The sequence below is a fragment of the Coturnix japonica genome, chromosome Z (genome assembly GCF_001577835.2).
Source record: "Coturnix japonica isolate 7356 chromosome Z, Coturnix japonica 2.1, whole genome shotgun sequence".
NCBI classification, from domain to species: Eukaryota; Metazoa; Chordata; class Aves; order Galliformes; family Phasianidae; genus Coturnix; species Coturnix japonica.
Window position 1 is genome coordinate 23,563,514 of NC_029547.1, and position 27,876 is coordinate 23,591,389.

Below are 27,876 nucleotides of genomic sequence, written 5' to 3' on the forward strand. Positions count from 1 at the left end.
AATACTCTTGGCAATAAATCTGAAGAATTTCCTGAAGCAGGTGTTCTTGTTGAGGTACCTGTGGTGCTATTTAGACCTAGGTCTAGATATATTGTTTATGTAAGTCCTTGCTTTCCAATACACTAAAAGCCCTGCTTTCTGGTAAACCAGTAAGACCTGCTGGATCTCTGCAGAATGGTAGGAACAGAGATTTGGAGGTTAGAAGTGACTGAAAAGAAGAACTCTTCTCCACTTCTAGCACTAGTTGGGTGACTTGCTTGTGTTTGTTCCCACAGCACCTTTTTATTCAGAGTCAAATACTCGATGGAGCTGGAAAAAGCCTTTAATTGTAAGGTCTTTTCTGCAGTCCCAGAACGTGTCAAAGTACTTGGAGATCTTTAAAACAACACCAGTTACAGGAAAAATGTTAGCACTGAAAAGTGGCTTTTCCACTGACCATGTCACTGGACCGTTTGCACTCTGCAGTGGTCTTGCCCTCAGGAGAGGAGCTTAAACATTGCACTGATTGTGTTCCTAGGATTTGGACCCGTGACCCTGAAGGTCATGTCAAATTCCAGACCACTTGATTTTATAAAAAAACATATAACTTTAAATGATGACATATAAAATGTCTTTGTGTTCTCCTTTGTGTCACACACACAGTATAAAAGGATCCTTTTTCTTTCTCAGGCTTAAGAGCACCCCTGTTTATTTTTTCCTCTCCACTTTTCCTTGAATCATTTCCATTATGAGAGCAATTGATGCCTTTTTTTTTCCTGTAGTAGGCTGCTCTACTAACAGTTTATTCAGTTCATTAGCACAATTGCTGCTTTTTGGGTTCCTGCTTTCCAAAGAAATTATCTCATCCCTCTGCAGATGTCTGTAACGTAAACCATCAGAACAAGGCCGGCTATACCCCCATCATGCTCGCCGCTCTCGCAGCTGTGGAAGCTGAGAAGGACATGAGGATAGTGGAGGAGCTGTTCAGCTGTGGGGACGTGAATGCAAAAGCCAGTCAGGTCAGCCAAATGATTCACGAGACAGTGTTCCCACTCCTGTGACTTTACTCTTTTTTTCCTTCCGCAGTTATCCCTGTGATTCCTTCCTCCATTGGTATGGCTTTTGCACTCATTCGCTCTCACCGTTCAAGTATTCAAATATTTGCTTTTCTTAGATTTTTCTTTTTATTCCCTTATACCAAATGGAGCCATGAAACAACACTTGCGCATCAATTCTGGATGTCTTCTGTAATTATATAAAGAATTAGATGAAAGAGCCATTATAGGATTTTTGGAGACATTTCCAAATTCTGCAGCATTTAGTTCCTTCCAAGGAACTCCACATCTGGAAATGAGTGTGATGTTTTCATTAATTTATTAAACAGCTATGCAAATATTGGATATGTATAAGATGTTCAAATAATGGCAAGCAGAGACCTGATAGTCCTGTATAAATATATGCTTCCCTCGTACCCCCAAGAGAAAGCACAGTGCCAAGAACAACAACAGAAGATGTGTATGATTTACCACCACTGGTTGTCTTTGCGGTGACCTGTTTCTTTCTCCTTTTTTTCACAGGCTGGTCAGACTGCCCTGATGCTTGCTGTGAGTCACGGGCGAATTGATATGGTTAAAGCTTTGCTGGCCTGTGGTGCAGACGTCAATATCCAGGATGATGAGGGTTCTACAGCTCTGATGTGTGCTAGCGAACATGGACATGTTGAAATAGTCAAACTTTTGCTGGCTCAGCCTGGATGTAATGGCACCCTGGAGGACAATGTGAGTTGCCTTTCCAGATGGTGCTTTGTCAGATAGGTTCTCCACTCCAGAATGCTTTTCAGGTTTAGTTTTTGGGCTCGGTGGAAAGCTGCTGAAGTCTACTGACAGGAATTGACTTGCAGCACCGAAGTACCAAATGTGTGAATCCTGTTTTGTGATAGAAACTGCTCTGATCATTTGCCTGGTTGTTATCTTTGCTTTTCTAACTGACCTTCCCAGCAGCTTTTTTTGAGGGTAGCTGTAGTTGCCCAGTGAAGAGAAACCACTTGCTAGGTTATGGTAAAATATCCCTCTCACTTCCCTTCCTTGTTTCCTAAGTCTTCCAATTTTCAAACAGGATTTTATCTGGTGTCTTAATGGTCACGTTGCTTTATTTTTCTGTGTTATGGCAAGTAGTTCTCAGAGGCTGTTCACTCTGCAGGCACACAACAACTTCTGAGAGTACAGTTTGGGACTGCCACTCATAACACTACATTGTCCCGACAACAAGCAGATATGGGCTATGGCCTCCTTGCCAAGTGGCATATTTCTTCTTTGCAGATACCACTACAGCCTACACTGTCAACAGAGAATGTGATGTGTACAGTTCTCAGGGTTGAAAATGTCAGCTTAGTTGGTTTTGTGTTCTTGTTAACATTGCCACCTTTTGGGTACATTTTTAGCATTCCCCTAGCTATTCTGAATGCAACTGACCCTTCTCCAGACAATGTGGTCGGTAGTGAGCTGAGCTTTATTTACTAATGTGTGCCATTCTAGTAATGGTTTACCACACCAGAATAAGTGAGCCTTGTTTTTCCTGGTGTGGGCTTTGGAGTTTTGTCTTGAATTTGTTAAACGTTAAATTTGTCTCCCATATCTGCACAGGACAGTTAGCTTTCTTTATAACTGCTCCCTGTAGTCTCAAAAGGAGACTTTCTACTTGAATGCTGCTTATCACATCCAAGGCTGGAGAAATGGTTTATATCTTCCTTATGCTGGTGGTGACCTTTCTGAGAGCAGCAGCAGTGGTTGGAAATGGTGCTGCACTCAGAGAGCCTACATTAGAGGCAGACTCTATAAGGGCACTCTGCTGTTAGGAGCTTCAAGGGCTGTGGTTTCTGAAGGACATAGTATTTCCTGAGAAACTGAGGTGGCTGACCAGTAAAATGCATTTATTGCTTTTTAGATTGCCATCATCTGGAGCCATGCATTTGGAACTATGAATGCCATTGTTCAAAGTGTTAATGGCAGTTAGAACATAACAGTGATTACCATAATACAACAGTTACTGTGATACTTGATGAGCCCTTATCTTCACTTACACTCCTGATACTGTAGTTTCTCTCAGACCAATCTTCCAAAATCACAGTTTTTTCAGAGCACTACACAAAATGTTGTGATAATGGCATGCTCATTCCTGCTCAGCAATAATCTCTTCTCCTCATTGAGAGAAATTATGAGGCCTCTTGACAATTGGATTGTCTCATAAACCAGCAGTGCAAAGGTTTGTTGGCACTTAATTATAGTATAAGAAATTGAACAAGACTCTAAATTAACTCAGCAATCTGAGCGGTAGGATCTCCACTTCTCTGTGAGCTCTGGGGCTTTTAAGAGACCAGTAAGAGGACACAAGAATAAGAATCATCTTATTTCTTCCCTTTGTTTCACTCAGGATGGCAGCACAGCACTTTCAATAGCCCTGGAAGCTGGGCATAAAGACATAGCGGTTCTCCTTTATGCACACGTCAACTTTTCCAAGACCCAGTCACCGGTACGTACACAACCTACTGAATTTTCCAAATGCAGTTTACATCTTAACTGACTCATTTTCCTGATCAACTACAGCTCAACGTTTCAACTGTCTAAACAACTTTCACTCTTGGTTAGTTGGCTGAATGATAGCTAGAACTGTTGTTCCAAAAGTGGGGAGTGAAAGAAAAGATTAACTATGCAGCTGAAAGGAAGCAACTGAACAGTGCTTTGTGAATGCTGTCTTTGGCTGGCTAAAATATTTTCCTTGTGATTAATTGTTCTTTCCTTTTCCTTAGGGCACTCCTAGGCTTAGCAGAAAGACATCTCCCGGTCCAACCCACAGAGCTGCATTTGAGTAGTGCTGCACCAATACCTGTAAAAATCGCAATGCCATCTTTAAGCTGCTAAATGTTACTGTTTTACTGAGACAGATACTGAATGTAATTGTCTTGTGCCTGAACTCACCAGCAAAGTGAAAGCAGAGACCTAGTGCTAAAGATAAAAAACCTTAAACTTGAAGCAAGCATATAGTTAGGTAGTACTCATCTGAGCGCCTTAGCCAGAACTGTCCTTTTTGCTCACCTGCTCATCTTTCCATACACTGGCATTAATGCTGTTTTTCTTTTAGATTGCCTTTCCCTATGTTATGTACTGCCTAAGAGGTCTAAAGCTATCCTTGCAGGGGTGTCCCAGTGGCTTGTTTTAAATCATTCTCAAACATTTGTATTTACTGTGCCTAAGCCTCATCACAGTAACCTTCTCATAAATTTCATTCCAACACAACTTTGGTGTTTTTAATTATTTTGAAATTGAGAAGTTGCAGTTGCTTATATAGTGAGCTCAGTGAAGCTTGAGCTGGTGGGTGACTGGATTAGATGTTGGGGATAGATCCTCTCGTGAGTTCAGAAGTTCACTAAGTAACTTGTTGCTAATTGGGGATAATGTATAACTTTTATATGAAAGATAATATCTATAAAATTAACTCGCACAGTATTTTCAACATTTTATATTCCTTAGTAATTAAAAACTACATGAAGAATTACATGTCACGTTACCATATTTTTATTAACTGTGTCAGTGTATAAGCTCCATTCATGTTTATTGGAGAGTAAAATTAGAGGTACCAGCTGTATATTCCCCATGAGTGGAAATGAGTGTAGTTCTCGGTGCATATTTATGGAATGCTACTACCTTGTCACATTCACTTTAGTCATGTGTATTTAAATGTTTGAAGTGCCTTAGACTCTTGCCATATTTTCAGAATAAAACTTCATTATGCTGTTTTATTCCTCTCCTATTTTACGCGTGATCTGTCATCATCCAGAAATGCTGCAGATTATACATGCAGCAGCAAAACAGGATGGATCGGTAAAGCAAGGCAGGGATGACTGGATAGTTTCAACCCTTGGGGGCTGCTGATACAGTGATACGGTGGTACAGACACCGTCAGTGCCTAGGTTGCCAGAGTGAAAAGCTCTGATGAAGACACCTGCTTTCACTAGTCTTGTGCCTGCTGTGAAGGCTGCATGGAGCTGCATGGAGCCTGCTGTCCAGGTGAGGCATTGTGGGGAGGCAGTAAAGAACAGTGCTCAGATGGTTTAACATAGCTCTTTGTAAAGCAATGACCAACTGAATTAAAAGCCTTTGGGCTTTGTCTTCCAAGAGTAGATGTCTCAACATTCTAGTCCCAAAGAAGCTCCCCCACTTCATGGTCAGACAGTTTTTGCTACTGCATCTTCTGTATGTTGTACTTTCATTCCATGCAGCATCCAATTCTGTGTGGATTCTTACACTAGTTATAGAGGCACGTCACCAGTTGTGAAATCAAGGTCTTCTCTCTGACACCAGGCTGACAGCAGGTAACAGTTAAATAAGTAAGTAAGTAAATAAGTAAAACAGCAAAAAATGCTCTGTGCTTTTCCAGCTGCACTCAGTTGGAAATGGTCAGTGCCTGCTGTCATGTGTGCCACGTGCACACCCGTCAGTGGTGGCACAAAGCAGCACCCATTGTCAGCAGGGCTGGGGCCTCACACCAGCTGCTTCACATCCATAATGCAGCAGTGTCTCTGCCTGAGCATCAGGCACATGAAGTGCATGGCACCAGCATGGGCTTCCTTAGAAATTTCACGCTCATGTTGGCACTGGGGGAGCTTCTGGTCCAACAGAATTAGTGGAAGCTTCATCCACTCCACAGCCACAGAAGATCCAGGCTGTTTACTTATACACGCTTGTGTGAATCTAATGGATTAAATTCTTCTCTATTTCTATGTCATGTAGCTTGAGGTCAAAGATTTGAAGCATCTGTGAATTTAAGTTTCAGAGCAGAGGACTCTCAACTGTTAAAATGTTCGTGTTCCTGTTTCTCCCTCAACAAATTAGTGGGAGTCTTGGGCAAGCAGCTATCCTAGAAGGGTCTAAAATATCTGGTTCAGTGATTTTAGTGTCTAATGACAGAGACAGATGCACCAAACCTACCTTTATACATCTTTTTTTACCTGAAGGAGTGTGGAAAATGAACATGCCCCTCTCTCATTTTTAGGACAGTGTAGCAAATTGGTATATCAGAAACAAAGGTGTTAGGTGGTAACAGCTGTTCAACATGATTGTATTGCTTTCTGATGGCACTGTCTGGCAGAAGTGTCAGGAGCAACCTGACTCTTCCAACTGCAACATGCAAGAGGAGGGCTGCACAAATCAGGCTTACTGTGTTTATTTAGGTACCCTGTCTTCGTAAGCAATAGGGTTGGCCTGTCATTGGCCAACTAGAGCTTAAAAACCTCCAGGGGAAGCTGGATTCTGCATTTCCATGCAAAGTCCAGTTTCCTCCCAAAGGAATATATATATATATTATATGTATATGAAAAAATACACATATAAAATATATGTATGATATATAATAATAACATTATATAATAATTACTTCCTTTACCATTCGTTCTCTTTGATGGCCCTCTTGTCCCCAGGAGGTTGACACCTGAAGTAGCTGACACTGTGAATGTCACTGTCTTCCCCAGGAAATGGGAGGTTCCCCAAAACATTTCAATCCTCCTGTGCCCTGTGCCAGCCAAGTTGAATTCCACCTGCTAGTGCTGGATAGCGTTTATCACAGGTGCTGGGATTAGGGGGTTTGCCATGCATACCAGCTTTGAATTGAACTCCCCCCACACACCCTCCCAGGCATTTGTTTTCCAGTTGAGATGAGATGATGATTGACTCTCGGAATATCAAAGCGTGATATTGTCTTCACCTTTGAACTCCGAGCCTCGGTGAATACATAAAATCCCTGACACTTTTTCAAGGCTGTAAAGGACTTTACTGTCTTGTTTTCCAGTTATGCTGTTAAAGTGAAATGAAGCTCAGTGCTGCTCAAGATCACTCTAAGAGATGATAAGAAGTGAGGGTTACTGGTTACCTGTACCCGTCTTTACGTGATGGCAATTAATCTAAATGCATTTTTGCAAGGCACACTTTAAGAGTTACTGTTTGGATGGAACTGAGAGAACTGAAGTTATTCTAGAGATAGACTTCTGTCTGCTCCCCCTGATATCTCATGCTTTTGGCTGAGAAGCCAGGCTGCTCTGAGGCCAGTTCAGCCTGGTGTGAGTAATACAAGCCTTGGCGTCAGTCCCTGACACAGGCCTGGCTCAATTTGCTGGGATGGAAGCAGCCCAAAGGCTACAGACATCTTTGTGCCTTTGAACAGCAGCAGAACTGGCTGTGAGCAGCTCACTGTTGGGCTCTGTCTGCATGCAGGCTTTATCCTTTTCGTGCCTGCATCCAGACCCACTGACAGAAAGGTTAACCACAAACCCTTCCCAGCAAAAAGGAGAAGTGTCCAAACTGGGTCTGCATCCCTGGGGTACAGGTGAAGTGTGGGCGCTTGGCCTGCCCCTGAGCAGGGAGCAGATGCAGGAGGTCAGGCAGCAGTGCCAGCAAACATGCAAGGAGGATTTGGAGCTGAGCATTCCGGGAGGTGACGATGGTGAGATCAGAGGAAAGGGACTCTGAGATTCGGATTTCTTTCATACTCCATTTGAGGACTGCAGAACTGTTTGACCTCACTCCCTAAGGCCTGGTGTAATGCAGAGTGAAGTCAATGAAAAGGTCCCTGCTGACTCCTGCTGAGTTTGGCAGCTGTGACTCTGCATGCCTGTGATGAACCCAGTGCCTGTCAGAGTTCAGCTACCAATTGCTGTCCATTTCTGCCAGTTGCTGCTCGGTTCACTTGGATGACACTGGCCAGCAGATCAGTGCCTTGCTGCTGCTTTATGAGCACTGCTGGGCAGGAACATGCTCTTACTGGCTGCAGAATGGCCACTGTTTGGCAACCTCGGTAAAAGGTATTTAGCAGGAAATAGGTTAGCCAACACAGCCAGCACGAGCAAAGACAAACTGCCTTTTAAATAATTCTTGCTATATAAAACTGCCCTTCAGAGACCTCTGCAGTAGAGATCTGTAAATAAAACCACCATTATACCCCTTAAGCAGAGCATTATTAAACACCTTCAGACATGAAGAGCAGAAGTCAATTGCCATGTCTTTCAGACACAGCTACAAGCCACCAGCTGCCTGTGGTGAGCAAGCTGTGATGCGCCTGTGTTGCCTTTGGGCATTTCTGGGCCCATTTCTCCAGTCCCAAGGTGTGTTGACTTGCAGGGCAGCCACTCACAGGCCTGTGGCACTGGGGAGGTGTCAGCAGGCAGTGGATGGACCAGGAAATGGCTTCCCCACACCCCACAGTCATTCCTGTAAGCTTGTTGTGAGAATATTCCAGTCTGACCACATGCATCACTCGTGGTGGCTTAACCTGCAGGAGGTGGTTTAGCAGCAGGAGGAGCAAGAAGCTCCTTCATGTCTTCATGCAGATTTGGGAGGGGTGTGAGCAGAGCAGCTGCATGAAGAGGTTGGGAGAGATTAGAAACATAGGCTGATAAAAAAAAAAACCATGTGATTTGGAAATGAGAATTAGGAAAATCATAAGGAAACAACTGAGGGAAAATAATGCAAGTCTGTGGGAGTGGGAGAAGGCTAGAAACCTGTGCCATGGGGAGAAACCTCTCCTGAGTGAGCTGGAAACTGAGAGTGAGCTGAGGAAAAGCTGTTAGTGATGAGAGTAGAAATGGCCTGTGCGTGTTTCTGCACCTGGCCCTCAGCAAGATGCCCAAAGGGAGACTGATGTTTGGCTGAGAGGGGATTCCTGTCTAAGAGGGATGTAACACACCCCCAGAATGTGACTGCTGAAATGATGTGCAGTACAGGTGACTTCCAAAGGAGCAGTAAGGCAGGAGATACAGCCAAAGGTGAGGAAGTTCCTCGGGTTAGCTCTGTAAAAAGGAGGGGTTTTCTATTGAGGTGGGTGAATTTTTAAAGCAATGATGTGAGTTTGCCACGATCCCTAGCTGCTGTAAGATGATGCATGTTCTGGCCTTCATGCAAAAACTTGTGTTTTGTCAGAAGTGTGTCAAGAACTGCCGACCAAGCAGACATATATATATATGGAGGTATGTCTGCATACCTCTAACCATGTGCAGCCAGGAGAAACTCTGCTGTGAGGGGAGGATCTCTGCAGATGGCAGCAGGCCAGGATCCTGGGAGCAGCCACCTCTAGCAGCAGCCACCAGACTGGGGGTGTGTACTTCTTAGAGCTGTGTTATGCTCTCATTTATTCTCCTTCTGACAACAAATATTCTCCTGAGATGTGGAATCAATAGCTGTGGCCTGTGTCCCAACACTGCTTTGGAAGCAGTGAAGAGAGCTGCAAAACAGCTGCTAGCAGAAATGTAAAATCCAGAGAGAAAGGCACGCATTACACTGTGCTAAACTGCAGTGCCTCTACAGCTCTCCCACCGGGTCAGCACGGGAGGGGGTTGCAAGCCTGATCCCGATGAGGGATGCAGCTGATACAACAGAAAGGAGGGATGCCATCCAGAGGGACCTGGACATGCTCAAAAAGTGATCACATAAGAATCTAATGAGGTTTAACAAGGCCAAGTGCAAGGTGTGAATACAGTGCACAACATGTACACATCCTTCTGTGATTCTGTGTTGCAGGCCCAGATATGTGTAAGATCCAGGTTGGATGAGCCCCTGAACAGCCTTTTTCAGCCTTTTGTTCTTACCCATAGCAAGAGAGTTGGAACTGGGTGATCTTTAAGATCCCTTACAACCTAAGCTATTCTATGATCCCTGACCAGCAGCCAGATCAACAGTGCCAGTGCCATAATTTATAGCAGCAAATGAACAGGGCTGAAGGCTTCTTCCAACCAAATAACAGTTTGTCTATAATTCTCTTGAAGAAATCTGAAAGAAAAAATTCTTCAAAGACAGTTACAAAACAGGAAAACAGGCTGCATATCTCAGGACTGCCCAAAGCATTCTGTAGTCCACTGCTGGTAAGCATCACTGAGGAGCATAAGGACCAGCAGGATTAAACACGCTGTTCCAGAACTGCACAATCTGAGCTCAGGAACTAGATATCCTGAGGAGTTTTACTCAAAATGTAACACAGACTGCAGATTTCAAAGAAAATATGCAGCTCGCTCCCATCTCTGGCTCCTGTACCATTTTCCAGCACTGACGACTGCCAGCAAACTAATGAATCTCTCACCGTGGTGCATCCGTCCTTCCCACTGTTCTCTAGCAACACAGCCGAGTGTGAGAGCTGCTCCTCCAGCTCCCGCCAGGAGGAGACTGTGCAGCCCAGTGTTTGGGCTCCTAACTGCAGCAGTGAACCACACTGTCTGCTCCTATCACCATCACTTGCACTCATCCCCTGTGAGCTACGACTACCTGTGCATCCTCCTCTCACTTCTCTGGTACAAGTTATTTCCACTGTCTTTCATTAGTGTTCATTGAATTGCTACAGTGGTGCCCCTTAGAACTTAATAATGACAATAGCAATCGTATTAGGGACCTTCTTTGAATAGGAAGGCAAGGTAAATGCAAGGTATTTTTTGATACATCATTGCCAGACTCTACAACATCTATATCAACAAATGGGAAAGTCAAGAGAAGTCTGAGCCAGCAAGTATTAAAAAAAAAATAAAAATTTAAAAAAATAAAAAAAGGAGGGTAATTTTCATTTTGTTTCTAATGGTCTGTTTTGTTTGCTTTCGATGACAGAAGGAATCTCACCAGAGCAGGTAAGAGTCAATCACTGGCCTTGGTTACGGTCTGTATTCTTAACCCATCAGTGCAGAACATCACAGGGCAATGGGCTGTTGACTAAGGAACGTCCAGGCAACTGGGCTAGAATGAAGGGAGTACCAAGGACAGCAGGGTGTGTGTTAATGAACGCTTGGGCACATTCAGAGCTGTGGGCTACCTACCTTCAGGCACCCTGAGCTCAGGGAAGTGGCCTTTCTGTATCAGAAAGGCAATCTATGTGCCTTCATTTCTCAAAAACAGGCATCTTAAAGCACTGTGCAGCAAAGGTGCTCTTTGTTCTCAACCTTACTGTGGGCTATCTGATACAATTCTAAACTCTGATCGTATTTAAATAGGTCTTATTCAGGCAGTGTGAATAGTTGGCCAGCATTGCAGAGCTGGGCTTCCAATATTTTTACTCCAGCATCTGCAGGAGGTTGTTTGCATAGGGATGACAGAAAATTAGAAGGTTGGCCTAAAAAGTTTCCATGCTGTGTCCCCATCACCTGACAAGGCAGCTCCGTGTCTAGACAAAGCCAACCTAATTAAAATTAATAGCCTGGCAGTTGAAATTGTTTGTAACAAATGTGTCAGCTTCCTTAGCACCTTCTAGCCAATAGAACTGGAGAAACTCAATTACTCCTAATTAGCCAACGTGCACATAAGATGCGCAGAAATCACCAACCCTGACGTGCTGACTGACATACAGTGATAGGAGTTACCTGGGGAAGTCAACTGAGTGCTGTGGTTATCTTCATCCCGATAGCACCCTGCAAGGCTGTCCATGACAGATGGGCCCACATCTCCAGGATCTCCACTCCGGGGACCAGGGATGAGGACACCAAGGCTCTGTCTCAGCATTTGGGTCCTACCTCCAAACCTCCCTGTGAAAATAAATGCACAGAAAGCTGCTGTAACCATTCATTTGCTTCTATCATGCACAGAAATTATGGGAAATGCAAATAATCGGGCAGCCAGTAAGTTACACACAGTATAACCTGCACCTTCCGTCACCTAGGAAAAACAGCTAAATGTGCCCTTCAGAAACCTAGAACTCCATCAGTTTTGGGTCATTTAAGATAAGGAATGTAAAATCAGATCTGCTACAGTTAAAAAAGAAAGCAGATAACAAAACGAGTGCTTTATAATTTGAAGTGATCTATTTGTTCCTTTGAATACCAATGGATTTGCTCAATAAAACAGGAATTTAACAGTATCCTTTAAAAGACTGAAGACTATTAATTAAAAACTAGCAATTAATTGTGTTGGTGATTTTAAGAGGTTGGAGCTCAGTTTGTCACACTCTGGCAGCCTATCAAACTCGGTTCCATTACAGATGTCTTAGAGCTGAATTGATGACGATACTCAAATCTAAGGGCATTCCCTGCACTAGTCCTACCCTGATGAAAGAGCTCAAACATACAGATGGCTTATGTGATTCTATCACTCTTACAGTGCGAATTACAAATGTTAGAAGTGTCAGCTTAATGAGTCATGCAAGAGTCTTCAATGTTCTAAGTCACTGGATCCAATTAATTTTTAAGTGTGCTGAAAATGAGCAATGAAGACTGAGGAGCAGTCCCATGCTTTCCCCACATTCACTTTTTTACTGATATTTAAAAAGTTGCACCTAATAATGTTCCCAAATAGCCAATTTAACCATTTAATGATTGGCTTTAGCCATGCAATATTTGGCTATTTGGATTGAGCAACTAAGAAGTGCTGCAGCTCTCAGAAGCTTATGTCGGAATGAAAGACTCAGTTTGCTTGAATGGACTTTTAGCAAAAACAATTAGTGGACTGTCAGATTCCAGTGATGCTGAGTGATGCTGCTGGTGCTAACCCTATGTCATAGTATATAGTAGAGAGCTGACAATGCAGGAGCTGAGTTTTAACCCTTTCAAACATGGGGCAATTTCAGTGCAAGGTTTGGGTTCAGATCTGTCTGTTCTGAGAAGAAATCCTCACCTCCAGGCTGTGGTGCAACCTGTACTGAAATCATAACCTGTATCAAAGCACAAACAGAGACACAAAAAATACATACACTTCCAGAAAGTACAAAAAAAAATCTGTGCTTTAAGAGCCAGCAGACAAAACTTCGTGTTTAAAATAAGGAATGAATGGAAGAAGTAAAACTGCAAAAAGAAGAAGCACGGCTTCTTTATGCCACCTACTGGCTTTTTCCTGAACTATCTTTGGGATACTGAGTACAGTACGTACAGTACACTTCATTTCAGTTGTCACAGTCCTGCTGGGGTCCTTCCCTACAGCAGATGCTTACCTTTGCATGGGGAGCTACTGACATAGGAGGATCACTTGCATAGAAGACGTGTGGGTTGTCACAGCATGAGTACTGGAGATGGAGCAGCTGTATACTGCTTGCTCTGCTGAATGAAAGCTGCATAGCAGATCTCAGCTACCCCTGTGGTTTGGTCTGTAAAACAACCCAGGGGAGTCAGAAAGATTTGCTGCAAAGAAAGGGGCAAAAACCCACTGGTTTGACCCAGTACCTGCAAATAAACACATACATACGTATGATGTTTGCACTGAAAGTAGTGCCTCCTATTTATTTGCATGGAAACTACAACAGATACCAAGAGCACAATAACATCATTAGGTACAGCAAATTCTCAGCTACAAAACCCTATTTTTCAATATAGTCAACAGCATTACCTGATTCACACAGATGAGCTGATTGAGATACTCACGTGACAGCTGTGTATGGCCAACTGGAATATGGCCAACTGAAATGCATTACGCACCACCTCACTGAGCTCACATCCACTGCTTAGCCTCCATAAACGTTCAGCAAGCACCAATGAGTGTCAGTGGGTGCCATTTTTTCTACATGGAGGAATTCAGTTGCACCCCTTTGCTTCATCCACATGTCTACAACAGATGCCATAGAGTCAGACTGCCCCTCTGCTGCCATGTGTCTCATGGCAACAAAAACAGATGACATTTTGTACTTGAGAGACTTGTGCAAAAACATTGAAGGACAGTAAGAAGGTTCTTCTTCCAACTTTTTATCACAAACAATTCTTAAAGGTCCATACTTCCAAAGGTGTCAGCAACTAACAGTGATGCTAAGTCACTGACATCACTGAACAAGTGAATCTGATTTCCTGAAGGTTTGCATTGTTCAGGTCTGTATTACAGCTGCTGGTAGTGACACCCATCCCTCCTTCCAACATGAATCCATGGACAGACAGCCCAGTGATGTGTTGACATCCTCATCAAATCCTCGAGGAAAAAAAAAACAAAAAACAGAGACAAACAACATTACAAGCTAAAACCATCCTCAAAGCGTGGCACGAGCAAACTAAAATGAAGGCATCCATAGCTGGAAGTTTGGCTGTGCCCTTGTACTCAGCAGGCACCTCTCTGTCTCGGTGCCATTCACCCAGAAAACTAAATGCTGGGGTTAGAACTAATTAATACTGAGCTCCTCACCAATAGGTTTCATAGCATCGTGGATAACAGGGATCTGTGGTGTAGTCCTGAAAAGTGGGACTATGAAATACATGAAATACAGGTGAAATTGTGCTCTGGTGGGAACTGTTTCATTACTCGCATCTTGTATTTTGTTTTTTTTCAGCTGCCTCGCTTAGTTCCTAAGTGAAAAAACCCACCCGTATGCAGTCAGTGGCTCCTATCACTGCCTGTCTTGGCCCATTCCACACACCACGTTCCTTCTCTCCCTTTTCACTCCTTTCAGTCTTTCTCTTCCTCCTCCCATCATTTCTGCTGACCTTTTCCTTCTTCCCTTACCTTTACACGCTCTGATTTTTGTTGTTGTTGTTCTGTTTGCTTTGCTTCCTTTTCCCTACGATTTAGCCTCCTTTTCACCTCCTTTTGCATTCAGAACGATTTGCATCTGAGCGGCCGCGCAGCAGCTGCCGAGGCTCACCCAGTCACAAAAGAACTTCACAACCTGGAGATTCCCTTTCAGGGCTGACTTGCAGCCAACAACTTCGGAACCCGATCAATGCCCCCAGGAGATGCAAACGGCTTCATTCAGGGACAGATTTCACTTTCAGTCTAGGAAGCTAAGGACTCCCGCCTGCCCCGTTCACCTGCTTAGACGTTATCAGTGAGATACATCGTTCATTGTGCAGCACCGCGCTGCGGGGTGAGGCCGGGCTTAGCCGGGGCACATCAGTGCGAGGAGGGCAATGCCACGAGCATCTGCGCCATCAAATGAATGTTTCACCCCGTTTAACGAGCCGTGCTGCACAGCACCCGGCCGCAAGGGGTTGGTGCTGGTGGCTGGGGGCTCAGCCCATGCAGGGCTATCGGGAGAGGGCTGCTGGGAGCGGAGGGGGAAGCTCTCCTTGGCTTCTTCCAGCAGAAATAAATTTCTACCTACTGTAACTTATTACCATCCGATATGCTGAGTCATGAAGCTGGGTTATAGAAATCTTTATGCAATCTTTATAAATCAGCCCCGCGTAATCTCAGGCGCTTTCTGCTTCATCTCTGTCGAGTCACTCCTGTGACAGTTGTCATTCATCTTAGATGGAGATGTAATTTAATAGTTTCATTTCACCGTGCAGATAGCGTCATCTAAAGTTGAGCCCGGAAAGATTTAAAGGTGTAACAGAGGAAATATTAATACTGTAAATAATATCTGTAGAGCCGCCCGGGGCTGTAAATCACGTCGCTCCGGGTTGAGCGGGAGCCCATGGAAAAGAGAAATGCATCTTCCCCGACCCCGTGCAGCGCGCGGTTCGGCCGTCTGAAGCCGTTACCAAGCGGGCGGGCCGGCGCTCCGCGCTCCCCCTCCGGCCCAGGGAAGCACTGAGCGCTGCCCCACGTGTGCCGAGCCCCGCGCGGGCAGCGGGGCACGAAGCGCGGCCGCGGAACACGCCGCTGCCGGGGACTCGCGATGGCTCCGCCGCGCTGCGTGTCAGGGCCCCGCGGGACACCCCGACGGCGCGGCCGGGCTGGACGAAGAGGGCGGGCAGGGCGGCCCGCTCCCGCGCACGGCCCGCGGGGGACGAGGGCTGGCGGCCGGCCGGCGGCCCGGGGGCGGGGGGCGGCGGGAGGGGCGAGGCCGGGCTGCGGCCTCCCGCCAAAACGCGGGGGGTGGCGGGACGGGACGGGACCGGGTCGGGCAGAGCCGCGCCGAAGCCTTGCCGGGCCGCCATGCCCGGTGACTCCCCGGCTGTCAGCAAGCCCCCGGACGGCGCCGGGCCGGGGGACAAGGCGGGCGGACTCGGTAATAAGGCGGCGGCCCAAATGGCGGCTGCCCCGGCGACGGGCAAGAAGCTGCCTCGTCTGCCCAAGTGTGCCCGCTGCCGCAACCACGGCTACTCCTCGCCGCTGAAGGGGCACAAGCGGTTCTGCATGTGGCGGGACTGCCAGTGCAAGAAGTGCAGCCTGATCGCCGAGCGGCAGCGGGTGATGGCCGCGCAGGTGAGACGCGGGGCGGCGGAGCGCTGCCCGCATCGCCCGCAGCTCCGCGCCGCGCGGCGGGGCCGGGGCGAGCGGGGACGGGGCCGACGTGAGTGCGCTGCCCGCAGAGCCGGGGCCGGGCCGAGCGAGACGCTGCCCTTCCGACGGGAGCGGAGCTCGGGCAGCGCTCGCTGTTAATTTCTTAGCGCACAGAAATGCGGGGTTTCCTCGACGCTGAAGGCGGGCTGCTTCACCTCTGCGCGCCGAGTGGCAGCGGAGCGCGCCTGGCAGCGCTTCTGACTGCGCTTCTGCTTTAAAAGTGGCTGAAACTGAAGCGCGCTTGTGCCCTTTCAATAAGTGAATCTGTTCGAGAACTTCTAATTAACATCACATTGGGCTTTCCGTCCTCTTAGACAACTTGCTTTTAGCTAGGCAACAGCCTACTCGACCAGTTATTAGCAGCTCTCTTCTACTTGCGGCTTTTGCATTCAGTACATCCATTCGTTTTCTGAGCCTGTGTTGCTTTAATTGAGCTCATTTCTAAAAAAAAAAACAGATTTTTTTTTTTTTTTTTTGTTCTTTAACAGTGTTTTCCAGAATCCCCTCATGTTGCGTTCAGAGGTTCAGTGTTTAGCCAGGTACACCTAAACCTAAATGGCAGACCCGCGGTGCTCAGCAGCAAAGCAGGCTGCGTCCCGTCCTGCCCAGGACTGCACTGGTGACATCTGTGCTGTTACTCCCTGCCGAGCTGGGAGGTGGCACCGAGGCCCTCCCTCCCTCACTGAGCCGTACTGAAGCGGGAGCTGCATTGCTTGTACTCCTTCTGATGTGTCCCTGCAGCAGTCCCCCCCGCACCAGAGGAATGCTGTGGGTCAATGCCGTTGACTTGAGGGGTCAGAGCAAGGAGTGGGGTTGAGTCCTGCAGTGTGTGCACGCACACCTGTCTGGCTGTGTGCTGGAGCTTGGCATGGGCAGAGCCATGCTGGACTGCCTTGCTGCCCAGAAGTCTGCTGGGGAGCCCTCAGTGACTGCTGAGCACAGCACATACAGAGCAGCAGAGGCAGGAAGGAGGCAGAGAGCCATCTTGCAGCGTCCCAGTGAAATCCAACACACAGCACACAGCAGCAGCAGTTCTTGCTGCTTCCCCAACACTGCTGTTGCTCCAGAGCCTGTTTAGCACCTGCAAGGTCTAAAGGGTTTCCAGCAGGGAGCTGCAAGGCAGCCCAGCAGACTTGGGAGAAGCACCAGGTTGCATGGATAAGCCCTTATGAAGAACTACCTTACAGCAAGGCAGACCAATTTCTTGTCGCTGGGAGCTGTTTGTCAGCAGATTGTGGTGCTTTTGACAGTATGCTCTAACCAAGAGCAGCTAAACCATCAGCTTTGCTGTATGTGTGGCTCCAAAATTTTATGGGTTTGTTCACATGTGTTTACATGGAAAAGGGGTCCTTGGGTTTGAGTCCTGCTTTGCTGCCATTACACACTGCTTGAGCTGTACGTCTGCTTTCTCATTCCCAGGTTGCGCTGAGGAGGCAGCAAGCCCAGGAAGAGGAGCTGGGGATCAGCCACCCCGTGCCCCTGCCCAGCGCGCCAGAGCCAGTTGTCAAGAAGAGCAGCAGCAGCAGCAGCTCCTGTCTCCTGCAGGACAGCAGCAGCCCTGCGCACTCCACAAGCGCAGCAGCAGCAGCAAGCGGTGCACCAGGTCAGTGCTGGTGAGGGGCCACTGCTCCTTTCTGCCCAGCTCCATATGCTGCCTGCAGCCACGGGGCTGAGTTCCCCTCTCCAGCAGCTGCATCATGCTGCTGGTGCAGCTAGAGAAGGGGAGGAAACCAGCGTTAGTCCCTCTTGTTTCATTTTCACTTGAAAAATAAAATTAGCTCAGAGTAGACTAGCACTGCATTGAATTTCATGGGTTGCGGCCCATGGTTGTGGATGGGATGGTGGCAGTCTTTCCACCCCACTACACCTCTTCGGCTGCCCAGGGAGGTGGCGGTGTTACCGTCCCTGGAGGTGTTCAACAACCATGTAGATGTGGCATTGAGGGACATCAGTGGCGTGGTGAGGAGTGGCTGATGTTGGGCTTGGTGCTCCTAGAGGCCTTTTCCTACTTAATGACTTTGTAATAGGCAGAAAAGGGGAAAAACACACACACATAAAACAAAATGTAATTAATTTTTAATAATCTGTGCAATGTTAATAATACAGGTTAATATTCTTTTGAGCTAAAGAGGTGTTTCTGAAGGGGACAGTGCCTTGCATTAAGTGACAATAGCACAGCAACTGAATGTGTGTGCTGCTCCACAGGCCATTTCAGGCCATGCAGAGGAATTTATTTGGGAAGCTTTTGGAAGAGCTGTTTGTTAAAACAGTAAGTACTTACTCTGAAAGGACAATCAGTGAAATTGTCCAATTTTCAACAATGTTTGGAAGCTTTGATCCTAATTGTTTTTAAAGCATCAGTAGAGGTATCTGTTTGCCCTGCTGTACTATTTTTTATTACATTTAATGAAGTTACAGTACTTTAATGAAAAGCATTCATTGAGCTCAAGGCAATCACGTGCTCGTATAGAGACCAAAAATGTGAAAATGGCTAATTTTAAGTTCATTTTAATTATTATTTTGGGAGAAGGGATGAAAATAATTTTAAGTGGCTTATGGTCATCAGTTTCTTAAAATAGATTTTTCTTAGCAACTAAAGTACTCAATTCTTCAATGAGGAGTGCTGCTTACATCTGCAAAGTATGGTATGTTTTGCTTTCAGTTTGTTGTAGAGATACATAAGTATCTGTGTATACCTTTTGGCGCATGGTTTTTGCGTCGTGTTAAAGGTCTCCTGAGGCTGGTAAGAAACCACAGGGTTTGGTGTGACATGAGACTCTGGTTACAAGTACCGGGCTGTTTCATGACCAGCTGCTTCATGGAGGTGTTGAAGAAATGTGTAGATGTGATGCTTAGGAGCGTGATTCAATGTGCATGGTAGGGATGGGTTGACTATTGGATTTAGATGGTCCAAGAAGTCTTTTCCAACGGCAATAATTCTGTTATTCTGTTGTTCTTTTATTGCTGTTCTGTCATTTTACTGGTACCCTATAGGCAGGCAAAGCAAGAGACCCAGTCTTGAGCAGAAAATGGAGGAAGGACAGTAGAAATTATTTGGTATTTGGAATTAAACCGACACAGCACCGAAGAAATGAGAAGGGGCTCACTCACAGCAGGTCCCACTCATGTCAGAGCATGTCTCAGAGTGCCTCAGTTTGGTAGGCTGAGGTGTGGATTTTGTAAGAGCTGACAGTAATTAACATAGGCAGAGTCCAACTTTTCTTTGCAGTGGAAGCCAGCAGCTCTCTGCCAGCCCTGGAGAAGTCCGGGTCTCTGGGAGAGCTGCAGTCCCTGTATGACACGCGTTAGAGATCATTTTGACAGAGGTAATTCTGTTCCTTGGGTAAGTTTTCGACTTCACTAGAGTCGTTTGTCTTTTGAAGTCCACCATGCAGAGCACTGTTCGCTGCTGGAGGAGTAATGTGTGAAGGAGTCACACAAATCAGACAGTGCCAGGCAGAGAGTCTTTCCTCACTGTATCCATTTTATCAGCAAATCAGAAATATTACAGCACCTGCAGAGGCCAGAGACTGTTTTTCAGATGCCTTTGTGACATGCATTTTTTGAAGGGGGGAAAAATAAATTATTATAGTGGTAACATAGGGGTTTGCCCGTTTTCCTTCTCAAGCTCAGCAGCTGCATTTGCTTTGGAAGGGACATGTGTTTCCCAGGAGAAATAACATCTATCTGGGCATCTGTAGGGTGTTGGAAAGGGGTGGGCACGTCTTGAAAATATATTTTGCAGTTTCTGAATGTTTTCTCTAAAAGAATTACAGGTTGTTTGAAAACAATGGCTATTTAATCATACAGGGCAACAAGTTCTGATTGCAGGGCATCTAAAGCAATTGTCCTTCTGTAGGGCAGCTGTATTTAGCAAATTTGTGAAACCTAAGGTAAAGGTGGTACAGAAGTGCTTAAAATGTGCCCTTGAGACATCTCAGTGCAGTGCTTTTAAGCCTGGATCCTTCTAGTTACATGTCAGTTTGGTTTTCCATCTCTGCAGGTTTAATACTTAGAAATTGCTGGAAGAAAGGAGCGTGGCCATTCACAGAGGAAATTCAGATGAGTGCTGTGCACACTAAATGGAGGAGACATGCTGCTTTGCGCCTTTCCTCCCTTTTGGTCACATATGGAGAGTTGTGTTTGGCCTCTGTGAGATGGGTTAGATTCAAGAGAGGTAATGGAGAGTTCTGGAAAATACTCCTTTTTTTTCTTTTTTCTTTTTTTTTTTTTCCTTTGCTTTTGTTCTCCCAGTTTAGAAGCATCCAGTATAGGCAGAATTACTGTATGCTCCTACGTACCTGCTCCTCCTTCTGTGTTCCACAGGGGTCTGTTTGCTTTGCTGTTAATAACAGCATTGTTTACATGCCTTTGTACTATCGCTGGCTGACAAGTTTAAGGTACTGTCAGCAAATCCAAGTAATAACCCTGCACTTGTTATTTCCCTTTGTTACATTTACTATGCATGGTAGAAACAAAATAGTTTTTTTTTTTACCTTGCTGTCTGTAGATTTTTCCTTCATGTTGAAACTCTTTGAGGGATGGATGGGATTTTATCTTGATAATTTGTCTTCTCTTCCTTTGCTTTTCTGTTACCTTTTCAGCATGATTGTACCTAATTGGATATTCTGTTTTTCGTTGACATTTTCTGTGATTCTTGTGATTTCAAACATTGCTGCTACAGGTTTGTATTCATCGTTGTGCTGCATTAAGTAATAGGATGGAAAAGAATGAGCTATTCTAATCGAAAGTTATAATGGCCTGATTAAAAAAAATAACATATTTTTTAAAGAAAATCCTTTTAAGTCTTTGTAGTATAGCACTACATGCAGTCAGAATCTCAGTTTTGTCAAGTAAGTCTCATTCTGGTCAACAGATGAGCAAGATGAGGAAGGTGCTATGAATGTTTCACCATGAAGAGTGTTCAAGTAGTACAACAGACTGCCCAGAGAGGCTGTGGAGTCTCCACCTTGGGGGGACTCAAAACTCAAGGGAATGATACAACTGTGAAGGCAGCTTCAGGGGTCCTTTCCAAGCAAAGTTATTCTATGAGTCTTCAAAATGCCTACATTTATTTTCTTAATGACAATATTAATTTAAAGATGATACTTGCTTTGCCTAGCATGGTGGCTGCAGGTCTTGGTGAGTCTGCAGTGGTCAGTGTTCATCACCCTATGCTCTCCTTTGCTTCCTCATTGCTTTCCAGTTATCATTTTCTCCCCTTGTTTATCCCAGTCCTTTACCAGTTTCATTTGCTGTCTGCCCTCTGGTTCTGCTGACTCTCCTTTAATACTGAGAGCCATGAAACCCCATCTGTTGCTTCCTGGTGTTTTTACCTAGCTTCTCCCATAGGTAACAAATCTGTTCAAATGAAAGATCAGGATTGAGTGTGATATGTCTCTAATTAGACTGTTGACAGCTGGAATGTTTGACCCCTTGTTCCTCGTGGCTGGACTTGATGATCTTGGAGGTATTGTCCAGCCTAAATAGTGTTAACTCTAACACACACACATGTGCATGCATGCACACACACAAAATCTTTTACCTGTGATCAACGCCTTTTTTATCCATAACCATCTGCTTTTTTCCAGCTTTTCTTGTTAAGATGATGGTTAAAATGAGAGAAAAAGAATAATGTTTGTTTGGGACTCATATAAGAGTTCATGCATGTTAGCAGTTTTGCGGTCACTTTAGCACAGATTGGGCTTTGTGTTGGGATGCAGTTTGCAGAGATTATCTTCTGTCTGTAAGGTGTTTTCCCAGTTCTGTAAATCTCAGGCTGGAAACTTCTGAAGACCTTCTGCAGTCTGGGGTGAAGCTTACCCCTAACAGGTTATTTTCATTTCTGAATGTCATTTTGTAATGAACTCAGCAGTGCACTGACCGTGGCTGTGATATGTTCTGTTTCTACTGAAATCACAGGCATTCTGCTCAGAGTTCTTCAAAAAGACATTGCTTGTTAAGTAGGAGGCTGTGTTTGCCTCTCTCCATTGACGGTTTAGCAATACTTGGGAACACCACAGAAGAGTTTTGAGCATCTCATTATAAAAGGACATAGATAAATCTGAAAGGATAGAGGGAAGGGTGACAGAAATGATGTATGGCTCGTAGAAAAGGAGACTAAGGGTGGATATAACAGTCTATAAATATTTGAGAGGTAATAATATGGAGGAGGGGGAGGGATTATTTACAGTGCTTGAGACAGCATAACAAGGAGCAACGGCTTGAAACTAAAAAAGACAAAATTAAATTAGACAGTAGACACTTTTTCTCCTAACTAGAAGTGCAATTAGCAATGGAGTGACCTGAATAAGGACAAGGAGTTAAGTGAAGCATAATCATGAGAGGTGTTTAAGAGAGTGTTAGCCTGAGTTCTCAAGTGATTAATATGAAGGTAAATTCTGATCAACATGCAGGTTAATCTAGATGACGGAAATCTCCTGCAGCTTTGTCATTTCCTGCTTGATGCATTGCCTGTGGACATTGTTTGACCGTGTTAAATAAATCATAGTATTGCAGGGTTCTGCATCCCTGATTAGTTGTTTCCAGTTAATTCTCCAGTTAATTCTTGCTAAGGTTGCAGTTTCTCATTTCAAGTAATATTCTTCACTGTCTTTGCAGCTTCCCATGTGTGTAGGTGCCTGTGTTTCTCCTACTAACTTCTGAAGTGTCACAAGTGCTTATTAAACAAAGCACAGACTGTTTGTGTGCTGCATTTCTTCTGTATCAGTGAAAGAGATGAAGCAAGTGGTGATTTCCAGAGATGAGTCACTAAAAGAGGATGATTTATTTTTCCCCTTCAGGCTTTTACTGTGTCAGAAGTTTCTGTGGATGTCTAAATAACAGCATGAAAAGATACTGAGAACTCCATAAACAGTTGTATTTTCTTGTGCAGGAGGTATCAGAGGGCTCATCTGAGGCTTTCTGCTCCAGATTCAGATTGTCCAGAGAGCTGAGTTCTCCAGGCTTCTCCTGCAAAAGGCAAGGGAGTTGGTTGGAAGCCCTTGTTTTCTTTGTACTTTGGATGTTCTCCCATCATAACACTGATATTTGCATATGCGCATTCACATTTAGAGAATTATCTGTGTTGGCTTGTGGTTTCCTTTTGTCATTACGTGCACGAAGATAAAGACTGAAGCAGGAATGGTACTGAGAATTTTCTATCCATGGGCACATAATTATGCTATCTGCAGCTAAGCTCTTGTTCCTTTCTGTGTCCTTGAAACAGTTATTAGGGCTTATCTGAATGTGTGGGGCTTTCTTGTTTTGAGAAGAGATAGAAGCAGGGAGTGAAGGCATGCTGCACGCTTCCTTGACTAAGGATTGGTGTGATTCCTTTCTTTTTTTTTCATGCTTTCTAGTACCTTAAAGACTACATTCTTTTGCTTTATTTATAAACTTGCTCCTATATTTACATTAGTGCCTCATGTTCCATTTTCAGTAGATTTACTGTTTTATGACCTGGTGACTAAAAATGCAGTTTTGAAGATTTCCGAACTTTTTAACCTCTGCACTTTGCTAAACTTTCTCCTGTGTTTTAGTATCTGCTGGCCTTAGTCACTATTGTGAATAGTTTAGTTATGTAAATACAGACAAACACTGTTCTTGCACCTGTCTGCTTTGTTTTCTTAAAGAGCTTGTGAAGGGTCACTTAAGTACTGAGCTTCTTCTCATGTGAAATGAACTGAGGGTAGAAGCAAAAGTATTTTGTTGTTTGGGTTTTTGTTTGTTTTTTTAATCCTGCCTCTAGTTTCCGTTTATACTACTTGTGTTGCTTATAGCTTAGTTGTAATCATTTGCTGTTGGAGCTCCTATAGTTATGGCTGATGTACCAAGCAGTACCATACTGCAGTGCTACTGATGTCCCAGAACCGTGGCTGATGTAAGCTGTTGCAGTTAAGTTACTGTGCTTTTCAGTTTTCCAGCTGTGGAGGAACAAAATTAATGAGTGCTAAGTTTGCATTTTCATGAAGGCAGGTTTTCTGGGTCCAGATGGTGTTATTTCCATGCAGTGATCCTATGCAAGGGTGATGTGCATGCATAACATTTTTTTCACTATGCTCGATGGGTGTCTCTAGCTAACTCCTAGAAAACTAACTCCCGGAGGTTAGTTTTCCTACCATATCGAAGTTTATAGCACTCCTGATATTCTTTTTACTTTTCTATTTGGTTTTCTTTAGTAGAAACCTGGGTTTCTGTTATCGTTCGACTTATAATCAAACATGGACTCTAGCTAACTCCAGCAATCATCCTACTCCCTTCAGTTTTTTAGTGTGAGCCATAATGATTTTATCCCAGTCATATTTCCTCCAAGGTCTCCTATCTCAGATATTTGTAAAGCCTTGCCTCCCTTCCAATGTCTCTTTGATCTCCTGTTAATGACTTAGATCCCTTTACATTTAATCCACACTGAGTTTCTTTCTCCTCCTCTCAATTTTGCTTCTTTGGACCTGCAGGTGTCCGGGCTATTTGTTTTTCGTTTTCTTTTTTTTTTTTTTTTTAATGACTGTCTAGAATTTTTATTTTCTTCCCAGATTTCCTTTCTCTTTTAGTTCCTTCCTCACTTTTCTAAAGTTGAATGTAAGTTTTGCTTCTGTTAAACACAAAAGTAGCATGTTGCATGCCTGTTAAGTAGTGAATTAAATGTTCGTACATGAAGAGGAATATATATATATACCTGTACATACACATATATGAATACACACATATTCTCCCAGTGGTTACACTGAAGACTAAGAACAGTGCTTGTTTTTCGTGCTTCTCATTTTCTGAAGCCCTAATTTTATTTGAGCTAATCCTGTTCATTTCCATGGATTCAAAACAGTGTTCAAAGATTTTGAGTGCTTCTTCTTTTCTTTTTTTTTACTTAATTTTTTTTGCAAACAAAGATTTGAATATAGTTGCTGTAACTCTCCTAGAATGACTGAAAATACATGTAAGAAAAGAGCAGGCAGTGTCCCTCAGCTTTCCTAGAAAGATCCACTGCCTATCTCTGGTTAGCTGCAAAAGATCTTGGAAGTGAAATTTGCTGCCACAGACGTCTTATTGAAAACCTGAAGCCTGCCCTAAGTGTGGAAATAAAAAATTACTTTCTGTAGATTTTATTTCTTCAGTCATAATAGGAGGATTTCTAAGCTGCTTGCTAAATGCTTGCAGCAGATCATTTTTATGAAGTGTGCACTAAATGTGAACAAAATGTGCCTTTTCCACTTCTGCCAAAGTCAATGGCGGTATTTTAGCTCCTCTTTAGCTGGAGTTAGGTTGGGGTATTGTGTAACTGGGAAATTTATTATGCCAAGCTGAAGTCTCCTAATTGGGATTCTTCCTCCCGGCTTTTTTTTCCCTCTCAAATTACATTTTCCTTTGAAAGAACTGTTTTGTATATAGTAGAATCTTAAAATTGTGAGGTTTTAAAATTTTGTCAGATTTAATGGCGATTTGGCCCATTATGGGATAATAATTCTACATGTGGAAGAGAGGAAGACATGGTTAATAGATATGGTGACATTCTGCTTTCATCCTCAGCAGTAACTAAAGTCAGTAGGATTGGATAACTTGAATGCAGTTTTTTTCTTAACAAGTAGAAAGCTTGACTGAGGATCTTTCTGGTCCTTAATAATGATCTCCTGTAGACTTTTAACACTGGGGAAACTCCTGAGGCCAGGGAGAAAGCTAGTGCAATGGAAGCATTTAAGATGAGCAGCTGGAGTAGGATGGATGTGTGGCTACAAACCTGTAAGTCTGATGATTTGGTTTTGTATCTCCTGACATCTTAATTAAGAATCTGAATTGACAGAAGATACATATTTTGTGAGTTAAATGGTTTTAAGGGTTATCCTGCTGGTCTGAAAGGGTAGTTCTGAATGGGCAGTGGGGAGTCTAAATAACACAGTACTGTTTATAAGAAAGTATCACAGGAACTGCTCCAGGCTTTGAACTCTGGCAGCACTTTTATTGATGTTTTGTAAGCAAAACCTAGAATCACTGCAGTGATGCTTCTGAGTGATAGAAAGGCACATGGGCTAGTGGGCAGTGCAGAGTGCAGAGTTTCAATACAGAAAAGTTTGGTTAGATAGTCATGTGCAAAGAGGCATTTTAATGTTCACCAGAATTAAGAAATGGAGGATTCAGTCCTTTTTCAGCACTGCCACTGTAGAAGAGCTGGTTGCCTATTGGATAATGGTAGTTCCTTCTGGAAGTGGATGGCCAAGGACTGACATGATGAGGAGAGTTTCTCTTCTACCTGAAGTTGGTGAGGTGGCTGTGGGACTTTTGGGACTGCTTGCTGGCCAGTCCACTCCATGGTCAGGAGCATCACTGAGCTAAATAAGCTTAAGGCTGGGAGAGGATGAGGGTGGTGTCCTGTTTGCTTGCCCTCCGGGTTTCTCTTTATATGGGCAGATACATAGCTGTGATCTAAATCAGCACACCTACGCTGAAGCTTGGAAGGCTTCATGGTGGAGACACAGGAAGACACAGCAATTTACTTTGCCCTTCAGTGACCCTCTCCCTTAAGATTTAATTAATCTCCACTGTGACTGTTCTGAACTGGCTGTGCCTTTGAAAGCTCAAGTTAGAGCTTTCTTTGTCTTTTCACTAGATGGGTTTGACTTTATCAACAAAAATGGTACTTTGTGAAAAGATGGTGTGTTAGGACACAGGCAAGGCAATAAAGAAAACCTTAAGTCTGGAAGCTCCTGAACTTCCTTGAAATGTGCTGTCTCTATAGCATCAGTTTTATCCTGCAGTGCTTCTTGGCTAATGCTGTTTTGGGGAGATTCACCATCCCCTTTAGCCCTGTGGAGTTAGGAGTGGAAAAGCTGAGCCCAGGGCAGTGCTTGTTTGAGTCAGGACTCCAGAGTCATACTTAGGAGGGGAAAACAAGTAATATTTGTTCCTCAGGAGTGAAGATGGGTATTGTTCGGGCAGTGGAACAAACCTTGAGAAGCAGGAGAGCCCAGCCACTGACGTCTGTGCGGATAAGGCCAGGGCTGCAGACAGAGAGCTCCATTATGCCTTGCTGCTGATAAGGCCTGCCGAGCTGTTACGCAGAGCTGCTGCAGGGCCATGGGCAGGCCACAGCTCGCTGCTGTGTCTGGGGCAGTGGGAGGGTAGGTGCCTGATAAGGAGAGAGAGGAGGGACTGGGGGTCTGTCCCTGTGTGGGAAAGGGCAAGGTGCCTGGGGTGGGTGCAGACTTGTTGCACTACCATTCTTTATTTTTAATATGCATTTCATCTTTAAGGAGAGTAGTGTATCTGTCTCGGTTGGGCAGCCATGTTCTTGGGTATGGGCTGAGATGTACCTAGACTCCGTTGTGTCACAGCTGTTTGGGCTGTGGTTAATCTCCTGGGCCAGGAGACACAGCTGCATTTAGTACATGTGACCGATACAACTGGTAACAGATTGTTTTTACCTCTCCTTCTGGTAAAAGTTGCTAATAGCTCAGCTAAGCATCCAAGCTTCTTCGGGTGAGTGACAGTCAGGAAGAAGGAACAAAAATGGCTAATTTGGCTTTTAAGATCAAGACAAGACTTGTTGGCTGTTATGGAAGGGAAGGGAAAAACACACTTTTTTTGAATGCTTTGTGACTGCAACACGTGAAAGAACTGCACGTTTGATTTTCCTTAGGTGAATGAACGGGGTACAGCCCTGTACGACTCCAGAGCTGGGCTTTGGCAGTGGGTCCAGCGCAGTCCTCCAGGTAGCTGTGTGACCTGCTCTGCCCATACCTCTTCTGTTCAGAAC

The 27,876-nt window shown here is 44.6% G+C and overlaps 2 protein-coding genes across 2 annotated transcripts in view; both read left to right on the forward strand.

The window, feature by feature from the left end:
* Positions 1 to 184: 184 nt before the first annotated feature.
* On the forward strand, positions 185 to 4,779 carry LOC107306080 (KN motif and ankyrin repeat domain-containing protein 1-like). The gene is made up of 4 exons (XM_015848893.2): positions 185 to 998; positions 1,557 to 1,757; positions 3,409 to 3,507; positions 3,785 to 4,779. The coding sequence occupies exons 1-4, from the start codon at positions 903 to 905 to the stop codon at positions 3,845 to 3,847; spliced, it is 459 nt and encodes a 152-aa protein (XP_015704379.1). The 5' UTR covers positions 185 to 902; the 3' UTR covers positions 3,848 to 4,779.
* A 5,824-nt stretch (positions 4,780 to 10,603) lies between these two features.
* DMRT1 (doublesex and mab-3 related transcription factor 1) overlaps positions 10,604 to 27,876 on the forward strand; it is a 56,379-nt gene continuing 39,106 nt past the window's right edge. The window contains exons 1-3 of the mRNA XM_015848895.2: positions 10,604 to 10,630; positions 15,357 to 16,052; positions 17,550 to 17,733. Of these exons, the coding sequence (XP_015704381.2) occupies positions 10,604 to 10,630; positions 15,357 to 16,052; positions 17,550 to 17,733 (907 nt within the window). The remainder of the gene's footprint in view (positions 10,631 to 15,356; positions 16,053 to 17,549; positions 17,734 to 27,876) is intronic.